Below are 12,548 nucleotides of genomic sequence, written 5' to 3' on the forward strand. Positions count from 1 at the left end.
TTTTTTTTTTATTAATTTTGATGTCTGTTGTCACTGTGAAGACAAAATAAAGTCCGAAATTTTTTTTTTTTCATAAGTGAACACTTTCAAAAGTTAAGTTGAATAAGTTCTAATTTCTATATGCATTTTTTAGTTTTGAACCCCCCTCGTATATAGGGAAATAGTTTTATTTTAAAAAAAAGGTATGTCAAATGAAAGAGGGATATAAATATTATTTCTCATAAAAAAATTGTGTTGACCAAACATTTTTTAAAAAGTTATAGTATTTTAAATTAAAAAATGTAAAATATAAAATCGAGAATTTTCACACAAAAATAGCAAAAATATTCTTCTAACTTAAAAACTCTATTAAAAATACGATTTTAAACTTAATATTAATCATAGATTATTAATTATATTTTCTTTATACTGTTTTATTATGGAATATGTATATTTTATTTTTGGTTTTGCCTTAAATTTGAATTGTCCTGTAAAATATGCTTTTAAAACAAAATAAGTAACAAATATGTAAAAAATATATCAAAGTATGTATTTATTAGTTTGTAAAAGTTACGAAAATTAAACAATATAATTTACTGACATGTTTTTTTATATTAAAAAGATCCTATACGACTAGCCATTATATTAATAATAAAAAAACAAGTTCAAATATAATCTAAATTTATAGATATACACAAAAGAATGTATTTAAAATATACGAGCACTTCGTTAAATTTCAGAAACTATAGACAGTGTGATTTTGCTTTAAACTAAATTTAAAGCTCCATTAATTTTTTTATAGGTATACATCAAAATGAAGACACAAAAATACACATTAATTGTACAACTATTGATATTGTCTATAACACTTTGGGTATTGTTAATAAAAGTAGATGCTTATCACTTAAGAGGTAATTATTTCCCAACAAACGAAATTAATATTTTTTAATTTAGTCGTTTACTTTCATTTATAAATTTTAAATATATCACGTTAAAGCAACATATTAAAATATTTGTAATTTTTTTTTTTTAATTATGCAAAAATGAATTATACAAGTGTATTCTATGTGAATAAAAAATAGTAAATTACATGTTATATAATATAAATATAAATTATACTAAATTTTAATGAAACAGTATAAGACGCATTCTTTCCATCAAATGGAAAAATAAAAATTTAATATTGTATTATTAAAGAAACTTATGATGTTTAATTTTGTAGGGTTAACGACAAATTCAATAAAATATTAAACTCATAAGCCCCATCCAAATTTTAACATGTAATATTTTTACTTCTTGATTCTCTTTAATAAAATTCAGTAAACCGTTTTAACTATATTTCATAAATCGTATGACTCTCAATATATAATGTATTTCGGTAAAACCTCATAAAATTTTCATATAATTAAATATTCTGTAATCATTTGAATATTATACTCATGCACATACTTTGTGTACTTAAAGATTTCTATTCTAGTAATAACCTAATTCAATCATTTCATTAATGATAAAAAACTATTATTGAAGTATGAAAATATAAAAGGAAAATGTTTTAAAAATTTATTAAATTTATCAAATTTTAAAAAAAAACATATTTTTTCCATTAACTATCCAACATATAAATTTATTTTATAGACGTATGCACTTAAAATGTAACTCATTTTGAAATTAATAAAAATACTGTAGAATATTCTATTTGACATTTTGAAAATATTTGCCATTATATGCAATTATTCATATATTTTTAAATTGACAATTTGTTTAGATGTTGTTAAAGAAATGTTTATAACAAGTAAGAATATTTTAGTTAGTTCAATTAATTCAACATTTTGGTAAGGTTTAGTTAAACTTAACCACCTGTTCCTAACTGTAAACCGTTTATATACTCTTAATTTAAGTAGGCCGCTTTAGGTTTTAATGGATTTCTGTGTAAAGCGATAAAAGAAATTATAATAGTNCGGACAAAAATCTGACATTAGATTTTATATATATAAGATTTATATTTGAGTTTAATACTATAATCATACAATTAGTGCAGAAGTACCGGAGTTCGATTTTGTTGTGTTGTACTTTTGTTGATTTTTCCGTCGTCTTTGGCAAAGAATTTTAGAACAGACGTTAAATATAAACATGAAATAATAATAATAATAATAAATAAATATCAAAATAAAATTATTTAGAATAACGTTTTCATTAATATAAAACTATATTATTTCAATATAAATATGATGACACGGCCCGCGTCGCTTCGTTATACACGATGCCCCGCGACTCGTGCCACCTTTATCAGCCGTCGCCCTACTATGACTATTTGACTGACCAACACCGCGTGCCATACGCCACGGTGCAAAGTCCAGCAAATGCCGCACGGCCGACGACGACCCGCCGCAAATAGTGCGAGAGTCTTCCTCCCGTTGTGAAGGCGACAACGCCGACCAACCGAACCGCACCCGCGCACCGTCGCCTACAACGCTGCTAACCTTTTGCCGTCCAAGGAACACGCCGGACATCACTTCGTCGACGCCAGTGCCGCGACATTATGCGAAGATTATTATTACTGTGTTTCGGTTTGTTTATTTTTATTAAAATAATGTGTTGTCGCTCATTTAATAAACGGCCCACGGGTCTCTACCCTCAAAACCAGCGTCGACCACATTTTTGCGACGTAAGTCGTGTCAATGAATATAACATTTAATTATTAAAAAGATCGATAGAACAGATGTATATGAAGTAACTATTACTAAGATAATCCAGATATAGTTTGTTTTTGTCATAGTATGTAAAAAATTGTTATTTAACTGTTAATAAATATTTGTAGTACCTAAAAATAATAATTGACACAGCAAAAGTTAGCATGGACAAATTATTAAAGTACATGACATTTTTTTAATAAATATATTCTAATCATTTATACACATTTAAAAATTTAATATTGAAGTCACTAATGAATTGAAAATTTTTATTTAATCAAACTTTAACTGTATGTCTCAGATACCCATAAAAAAATTTTATTTAAACAAAATATCTATTATTACAGATCGAATGTTAGATGATATTGGAGCAGATCTATACAATGGTAATTTAACTTAAGTTAATACTATAAAAATTAAATTTAATGTTTTTTTAAATTTGAAATTTTTAAATTACAGGCTTCATGCTTGTAAATTTTATTATTGAAGTAATAAATCTTGTCAAAAGCAAATTCAATCTATATGTACATTTTTTTATAATAAAAATAATACAGCTTATATTAAATAGTCCAGTTATATTCCTAATAAAGATTGAAGTCATATTAAAAATATTATATTAAATTAGTTCACCTAAATTATAGTTACACATTTATTTTTATTTAAATTGTTTAGACGAAAACTTGAAAGCTAAATTGGTTGAAGAAATTAACAATTTAGGTAATTTAACCTTATTTATATAAATTAAAATATCAACATAAAACTATTTATTATATAAAAAACAAAAAAAATTTAATTTCCTCTATCGTCCCTTACGCACTAAACAATCATCAATTTAATTTTTTTCAAGTGGCAACCCTATTTTCGGCTTTGTATTTGTATGTTAGTCCATAAAAATTCTCAGCTCTCACAGGATCAATTTTAATGATCAATACGTCAAAAATGTAAATTTTAATTTAGTTGAACCCATTAGTGCCAAAATTTAAAAAAAACCCAAACTTTTAGAAATTTTAAAAAAGTTCCCAAAATTAGGCTACCGTAAAAATCAGCATTACAATTCTTTTTACTTTTTTGAAAGTAATGTAACTTCTTCTTTAAACACTGATCATAATAAAATTTTAATAGAATGTACCAAAGGTAATAAATTTTCTCTAGGATTATTTTTTTCTGAAAATCCAATGAAAAACCAAAGTATAAAGAGTTTGAAAAAAATCCACTCATGCAAACATTTTTTTTTCAACTTAATTTTTTAATATGTTCCAGATGGTCTTGAACTATTTTAAACGTTTATCATATTAAAGCTTTTGAAATGTACTACAATATTTACAAAAAAATGTCCCGACGATTGTCCCACTATGTGATATTTACCATCAAACCAAAAATATAACGTTATCCTTATTTAAGTAATTAATTTATTATATGCATTTAATTTTCGAGTGAAATATTATCTTTGAAATTATAAAATTATAAATATGCAAATTATAGAAGTTAACAGATTCCCATCAAATCGTTTTTTATGGCAGTGATTTACATATCACTGTCAGATATCATCCATTCTTATACGCCCCAACTTTGCCGTTGGTCAAACTGTGATAATCTTTAGGTTTAAATTAATAAAAAAGATACCTGTGCTCTTACAAACGATCATTGCATTGTTAAAAACCGATTCATAATCACTTATTGATTTATAGTATTCGCTCCTTGTATAAATATATGCTTATTTTTTCATCTCCCTTAAACCTAAAAAACTCGTCACTGAGTATTGAATAAAATTTCAAAATTTTTCTACAAATTGTTTTTTTTTATTCAATCAAACCTGACATTTACAAAAAATACGTATAGTTTCTACTTAGAAAACAGAAAGTGATGATAGTTTAAGACTTAAGTGTTATAATAAAAATTTAATTTTTCTCATTGAGTAAATCAAGAAATTATTGTAACAAAGAAAACATTTTCAAAAATATATTGCGAGGCTCAGTTAAGGAAACACATTATATGACTTTTTATAATTTCTTAAATAAATATTATTGTTACATTAAATCTTTATTCAAAAGTTTTACTTCTCTCAGGTTTCATAATACAAGCACACAGTTTTTCAAAAAAAAAAAAGAATTATTCTTCGAAAAAACAATAACTTTAGTCTATAGAATATTAATTATTATTTTTATTTAAATAATATTAAGTATGAAAATCACCATACTGTTCACAGTAATTTTATTACGCCGATTACGTAAAAAAGAATTATTTATATGTAAAAAAAAACACTATTAATTAACTACAATCTATTGTTCTCTTTATTTATCATTTGTTTTAATATTTCGTTATTAAAACTTAAGTTGTAAACAGAAAAATAAATTCTTTAAATGTTTTTAATTCAATTTTAGAACACGAAGATTTAGTGAAGGAAAAAATTAATAATTTGGGTAAATAAATAAATAATTATATTCCTTTATACAAAAATAATATTAACTCTAACGAGCGTGACGCGTCAAAATTCAACTGCCACATTACGTTGAAATGATCAACAACATTATAAGTGTCCGTCAATGTGTTACTTTCCAAACTTAGTGATAACCTAAATATCGTGTATATAATGAATATTCACAATTATAAATTGGTCAGTTAAATAGACACTTATTACGTAATAAGTTATTCGTACTACGGTTGTTCATAATTCATATCGTATAATAAAAGTAATTTTTTGTTTTTTAATTTCTGGAAAAATATGGTGGACATAATTTTTGCTGTCCCACAAATTTTATCTCAAAGAACTAATAATTAACATTTTTTGAGTTTTAATTTAAATATTTTCTCTTATAGTCATCTTAGAATTACAACATATTATTGCATTGTGACTTATATTTATTTCTTGACAAAAAATATCTATATGCTTGACGTCATTTTTCACTAAAATTAAACCTAGTCTATTATTTACTATTGATGTCATATTTTTATTTTTTACAGTGTTGTAAATAACAAATCTTCTAACTTACATTAAATATTAATACATAATTTACTCAAAATATAAATTACTTATAAGTAAACATTATTTGCGAGTAATTTTTTTATTAATTGAAATAATCACAATTATTGTGTTTTTTTAGTTTTAGAAAAAAAATGCTATGTCTTGAATGCCATAATAACAAAATATGAACAATTACCATTAAGTAAAATATACATTTATTCTATAAAATAACAAAACTAAAATTATATCTTCGTGTAAATATTTTATTTTTTTACTAATTAAGAGAGTAAAATTTTTCTCTTTAATTTTATATGAAAATCAAGGGCATCGTTTCAGTTTTGTTTTCGAGAGAGAAGAAATGAAATTCAAAACAAGTTCTGCTTTTATGGCTTGATGAATTGCTTTTTGTACATCTTCATCTACTAAATATTGAAACGTTAAAATAAAAATTATAGGATAAATACTGTCATAAGTGAAATAAATGCAATTATTATATTTTAAATTAAAAAATTATTTACTTTAAACCATCTTAATTAAGAAAACATTATTTAATATAATAGATTAGTAAAAAATTGAAACACAAAAAATATACTAATATTCCTTAAAAAAAAGTAATTAATGCTTATGAAATATCTGTACCTAAATAATATTCTTAACTCAATTTTTGTTATACTAAAAATATTTTATTATTAATATGCCTGTATTTATATATTTATATATTTTTAATTTTAGTGAAATTAATCAACGAGTTTGTTCCTTTAGGTAAACAAACTACTGTAAATACCAATATAAGTGAATAAGTTTATTTTAAATAATTTGTTTCAATTACACCATTTTTTTCAGGACCAGATCCTCTAAATAATTTGTTTGGTCAAGATAAAAGTAATTTCAATTTTCATTTGACAATTAAATATAAGTAGCACAATATACTATGTCAAAACATCTCACACAATGTTATCAATAAAATAATAATTAATTCTTGGAAACTTTATAGCAATTTAATTGTATTTCTCAAAACTAAAATTGATACATTTTCAGAGTAATATTTTAAATACTCATTTTATCCGAATCGAGGACTGAAACCCGTTATAACTGATTAAAACCGAATTTTTCTAATTAAATTCACAAACAAACCATATCTTATTTTAAAACTGAATCCATCATCTTTATAACATCAAATATGAAACTGCAAACAAATCGAACACTCCCTGCTATAACTTAAAATATATAATAAATTAATTTTTTAAGTTGTTGTTGTGAATTAATTAATATTTAAAGGCTTTCTTTATAATAATTTTAACAAGAAGAGAATCCCTACTAAATAATATTGTATGCACCTAATTTAAGTTTAAATTATTTTTACAATCGATGGTTTTTTAACAATATAATGTTCCAAAGAACTATTATCATATATATAACCCAACCACCAAGATACTGGTAAATCCAACCATAAAATAACAGCTCAAATAATTTGTGTATTATATAGATTCTATTTTTACAAAAAACATTTATTTTATTTTGGTTATTTAAATTTTTTTTCGTATATTTATAACGCGACTTCGGTGCATAAGCCTCTTTGCATAATCCTCATAATTAGGCCACTGATTCCGGTAGAAGTACCCGGCTACTCAGGTCAATATAAGTGTTTTGCAAGAAAAATATCAGAATCATTGTAACAAAAATATATTAATATATTAATTATTAAAATCAGGACAATGCAAAAAGAGAATATAGTCAAATGTATTGAGTATAAGGTTGACGTTTGTCAATTAGGTATTCCCCTTGGGCGAATTTAGAAATTATTTTAAGAGGGTATTTAATTTTTTTACTTTGTTAAATATGTTATAGAATTTTTTTTGCTAAAAATCAAGATTATGATAAAAAAAAAGGTCATTAGGTCTTAATTTCTTAGAAGTTGTCTAAATAAATATTAATAGCGCTGGTTCAAGGGGGACAATCGCCCATATCACCCTTAAATACGCCCCTAGTATACACAATAATTATTAAGATTCTAATTATAATACAGTAGAACTCCAATTATCCGAACTCCGACCATCCGAATCGCCGATTATCCGAATCACTTTCAGAAAAAATCAGAAAAAAATTTGTCCAAAGTCCGCGGCGTCAGTGTAGGCACAACACGTGGTAAGAGTTCCCACTCCAGTTCCGGCGCATTGCAGTCACCTGTCATTGTTTGTTTTGATTAGTCAGTGAATGGGTCCCGGTCCCCATTAATTCGGATAATTGGAGTTCTACTGTAATTGTATCTATATTATAGAGTAATTGTAAAATTTTGGCAGGTTATTATACCTGGGACTATGTAAAAATTTAATTTTGATAAAAATATTGGTTACTGTAAATTGACGTTGGACAGCATAGTTGTTATATATGGATAATAAGATTATTAATATTGTACTGCTCTGATAATGAATGTACAAACTTATATACTTATAACTGTTTTGAATTTTATATACAACATGTAACATTTCTTGATAAAATATACAAAATACTGTTCTATACGCAAATAAAAAATAGTATACTAATATAAACTCTTTGTGGACATAACAAAAAAAATGTTAAAAGCGAAAAAAGTACAATTGAAAAGTAAGCTAATTATAAAGCAAAAGTTCAAACAAAAGATATATATATATATAACAATAAACATGACTAAATACATCAACAAATTTGTATTATAAACATGTTTAAAAGAAATTGATAGAAAGTATCTTAATAAACTAAATATAATATATAAAAATAACAAACATAATATCAAAAAAATATATAGTTAATAAACTAAAAGAATCAATTCATATATGACAACAATAACATGTAATAACTATGAATTTATTAGAAAATTAAATCGTCATAAAAATTTATATTTTACAAATTAAGAGTCACAATAAGCTTAAGCGCAGAAATGAATCAATGCCCATATTAAAACCATGCGCGTGGACTTAAAAAAAAAAACCTCGTAAAACAGTGAAAAATGAACAGATTGAATTGATTTTTTTATAATATCTTAGAAATGTCATTGGGCGGGTCTGTTGAAAATTTCAAACCTTAAGTCGTAAAACACTGGCGTCAGCGAGCGTTTTTCTCGAAAACAGTCGACATTTTATTACTCGAGCGGGCGAGGGGTTAAAATTTTCCGACCTTCGCCACTAATATGCTCAATATCTCGTGGCGGAGTACCTTCGTTGAAAAAAAATTTTGTTAATCCGAGCACACTAAGTAATTTTTGAGAAGAGCGTTTTTACCCCTGTTCTATTATATAATAAGATAGTAGTTCAGATACTATTTTTTTGAAACTGAAACTTATTCGGCAAATAAATTTAATGGTTTCAGTCTTTGATCTGAATAAAGATTTCTAGTAAGCCCTCGGTAGTCAGTATTGCACTAATTACTAACAAATTAACGAAGAAACAAAATAAATATTTAAATTTAATACTTAAACACAGTGGCGTATTAAGAATTTGAACGCCCAGAGAAATTTGTGTTTGACGTCCCCTAAAAATTTAGAATATAAATTATAAATGTTTACCCGACTTTTATTGCGTTCATCGGATTTGACGCCCTCAAAAGATTCAAGTGCGCCATTTTCGTAATGCCCTAGGGCAGCTGCCCCAGGGCTTTTCTTATGTAGATACCCTACTGCATACACTAAGTGTTTAATCCAGGTTCACTTTAGACTGTTTAATTAAATTTAATAGGTAATATATTTGAAAACCGAATATTTATGGAACGTTTATTTCAAGAAGATATAAAAAACGTGGCAAGTACGTTGAATTAAAACATCCCTTTGCCTACTTTACTTCAATTAAACGCATGCTTTTATTTCAACAGATGAAAAATATGATGATGAATTTCGTCAAGTACCCAGAGGTATAATAGTTTTTTATAGATTAAAAATAAATTAATTTAACCGCAGAAAAATATATTAAAGTAGGTACTTCACATTGTTATAATTAATTAATTATACCTAGTGTTTACATTGCAACAAACTAAGGATTTCCAATAGAAGAGAATTTTTTACCTATAAATTAATATTTTTTAGGGATCTCGTACACAGATGTAATAAAAAGCCGTGAGAGAACACTTATTCAGCTTATTACTACTCTATCAGAAAAAGGTATTAAATGTTGTCCAGCAGAATAGAGTATAAAATCAGAGAATAATTTTTTATCAAACACATGATCGTAAAGATTAAACTTCCACAATAAATAAAATTATAAATTTTGATTCTTAAAAAATCAGTTCCTTTGCTAATAAATTTTTATAGAATGACAAAAAAATTATTTTCTCATTTTAAATAGTATGTCATAAATATTATATTAAATACTATTCATAAATATTATGCTACGTCCTCACTGTGCCGCGACCTCACTTTGCTGGGTTTTTAAAAAAATTTCTATTAATATCCACATTTTTTTATTGTATACATAGTATGAATACAATACATATATTATAACTGAAATACAGTTAATGTATAAAACTCATACATTAACTATAATATTATTACATTTTTTTTTTTTAAATATATTGTATTAACATTATTATTGTTTTTTTCTATAGAAGAAGATATTATGAAAAAAATTAGATTGAATTTAATAAAATCTTATATTCAAGAATTAAAACTATGATCTCATGGTAACAAAACATAGATAACAGATAAAACATTTTAATTTCACCTTAAAAATTATTTCTTGGTTATTTTTTTAAATAATTTATTGTTTTAATAAAATGTTCGTAAAATGTTCATAAAATATGAAAATGTAATGCACGTATAAATAATTTAATATACCTCAATGAATAAAATATATTAATTGAAACAATTATCATTAATTACTTCAAAGTTAATTAAATTTATATGACATTATGTTATACACATGTTTATAATTATATGCTATAAAAAAAGTAAGAATAATTTGATGAAATCAATCAATTAATCTACAAAAATGTCCAATTCAACAACATTGTGGTGTTATACATAATACATATTACCTTGGTTAACGACAATCATATCTAAAAAATATAGATATATAATCCTATTAAATTTAATATTGCAAAAAATTGGTGATTTTTTTTTTTTTTTTTACTATAAACTTGCACTAACCGCCAAACAGAAAATAAAATTTGATAAAAACTAAGAAATTATTAAGAAAAGTAAGCATATTCTTAATGGTACATATATTTTGTTTCTATTATGTATGATGCTATATAGCATTTGATTTTTTTTTTTTAGCTTCGATGCGAAGCTGAGAAGGTATTAATTTTACTATGATGTGTTTTTTTATTTTTTTATTTTTTTATTTTTTTTTTTGTGTCTGTGAACGCTCAATCTCAGCTCTCACTGGACCGATTTTGATGAACAATATGTCAAAAGATCACAAATCGTATCTAGTCGAAGACATTACCCTCAAAAATTGAAAAAAATTCCCTCGTTCCCCGTAAACGGGGGAAATCCCCCAAAAAATTACAAATTTAAAAATCGCTAATTTTCGATATTTTTTCAATTTTTTTTACTTAAAATTGCCATAACTTTTTTAAAAATGATCGAATCAATATAATTTTTTTTTTTATAGATACCTTAGATAATTACCTATCATTTTATATATTTTTGTGAACATTTGACCCTTTAACAGCCCAAAGGATGGGGTTTCAAAATGGTAACTTTTTTACAAAAAATTAACTTTTTCAACTTAACTTTTGAAAATGTTCCGGAAAGACTGACAATTTTATATATACCTTAAATTAAAGCTAATGTAATATACTTTAATTTGAAAAAAAAAAATTTGACCTCTGGACTTGTCTTCATGGTGAAAATGACTACCGTATGCAAAAATATGCTATTTTTGTGAAAAAATTCTTGATATTATATTTTACATTTTTTAACATTATGTTGCTATAACTTTTTAAAAAATGCATGAATCAACTTTATTCTTTAATGATAAATACTTTATATATACTTCTTTCATTCGACATACTTTTTTTTAAAATCGGACCATTTCCCTTTATACAGGGGGGGTGCAAACCTTTTAAAATGCGTATAGAAAGTAGAACTTTTTCAACTTAACTTTTGAAAATGTTCCGGAAAGACTGACACTTTTATATATATCTTAAATTAAAGCTTATGTAATATACTTTAATTTGAAAAAAAAAAATTTGACCTCTGGACTTGTCTTCGTGGTGAAAACGGACATCAAAGTTAAAGAAAAACGTACGATTTCCGTGAAAAAAATCTCGATTTTATATGTTATATTATTTAATTTATATTTTATATAACTTTTGGAAAAATGTATGGATCAATATTATTATTTTTTTATAATAAATATTTATATACTCCTTTCATCTGGCACGCTTTTTTTGTAAATCGGATCATACCCCTTTAACAAGGGGGGTCAAAACTTTAAACATGCGTATTGTTACTAAGATATTTTCAATTTAATTTTTGAAAGTATTCCGGAAATACTGACACTTTTATATATATCTTAAATTAAAGCTTATATAATATACTTTAATTTAAAAAAAAAAATTTGACCTCTGGATTTGTCTTCACGGTAAAAATGACTACCGTATTAAAAAATTTGCTATTTTTGTGTTAAAATTCTGGGTTTTGTATTTTATTTTATTTTAAAATACCTGACAAGGGGAGTACAGATTTTCATAAATATTATATAAATAAAAAATTAATATAGCATAGAAAGTTAAACTTATTTAAATTTGTTTGCTTCTTTTAAGTCGAGAAAAATAACTTTGAAATTTGAACTAGCTTAAATAGCCTATTTTTTCGTCAGACGGTAGCGACGTACGGTTGCCGAGTTGGTAGAATTTATGTTTTACACGCTTTGGGTACGAGGTTCCAACCCGCGTATGGCAATGAATTTTTTGCATTTTTTCTTAATTCTTTTTAAGTTAGT

At 24.9% G+C, this 12,548-nt stretch overlaps 1 protein-coding gene across 4 annotated transcripts; it reads left to right on the top strand.

The window, feature by feature from the left end:
- Window positions 1-700: 700 nt before the first annotated feature.
- On the top strand, window positions 701-10,480 carry LOC126897690 (uncharacterized). Of its 4 annotated transcripts, XM_050671480.1 has the most exons (12): window positions 702-890; window positions 1,745-1,771; window positions 3,017-3,055; window positions 3,342-3,386; window positions 5,051-5,089; window positions 5,771-5,833; window positions 6,364-6,393; window positions 6,475-6,513; window positions 9,342-9,407; window positions 9,475-9,513; window positions 9,686-9,760; window positions 10,204-10,474. In XM_050671480.1, exons 1-12 carry the CDS (start codon window positions 794-796, stop codon window positions 10,269-10,271), a joined length of 627 nt encoding a protein of 208 aa, XP_050527437.1. In that variant the 5' UTR covers window positions 702-793; the 3' UTR covers window positions 10,272-10,474. The 4 variants fall into 4 exon arrangements, with proteins under 4 accessions (XP_050527438.1, XP_050527439.1, XP_050527440.1 ...); XM_050671481.1 differs by lacking the exon at window positions 6,364-6,393 and having other exon boundaries at window positions 701-890; window positions 10,204-10,477; XM_050671482.1 differs by lacking the exon at window positions 5,051-5,089 and having other exon boundaries at window positions 701-890; window positions 10,204-10,477.
- Window positions 10,481-12,548: the final 2,068 nt, after the last annotated feature.

Source organism: Daktulosphaira vitifoliae, unplaced genomic scaffold (genome assembly GCF_025091365.1).
Source record: "Daktulosphaira vitifoliae isolate Bord-2020 unplaced genomic scaffold, ASM2509136v1 Scaffold_2, whole genome shotgun sequence".
Lineage (NCBI taxonomy): Eukaryota > Metazoa > Arthropoda > Insecta > Hemiptera > Phylloxeridae > Daktulosphaira > Daktulosphaira vitifoliae.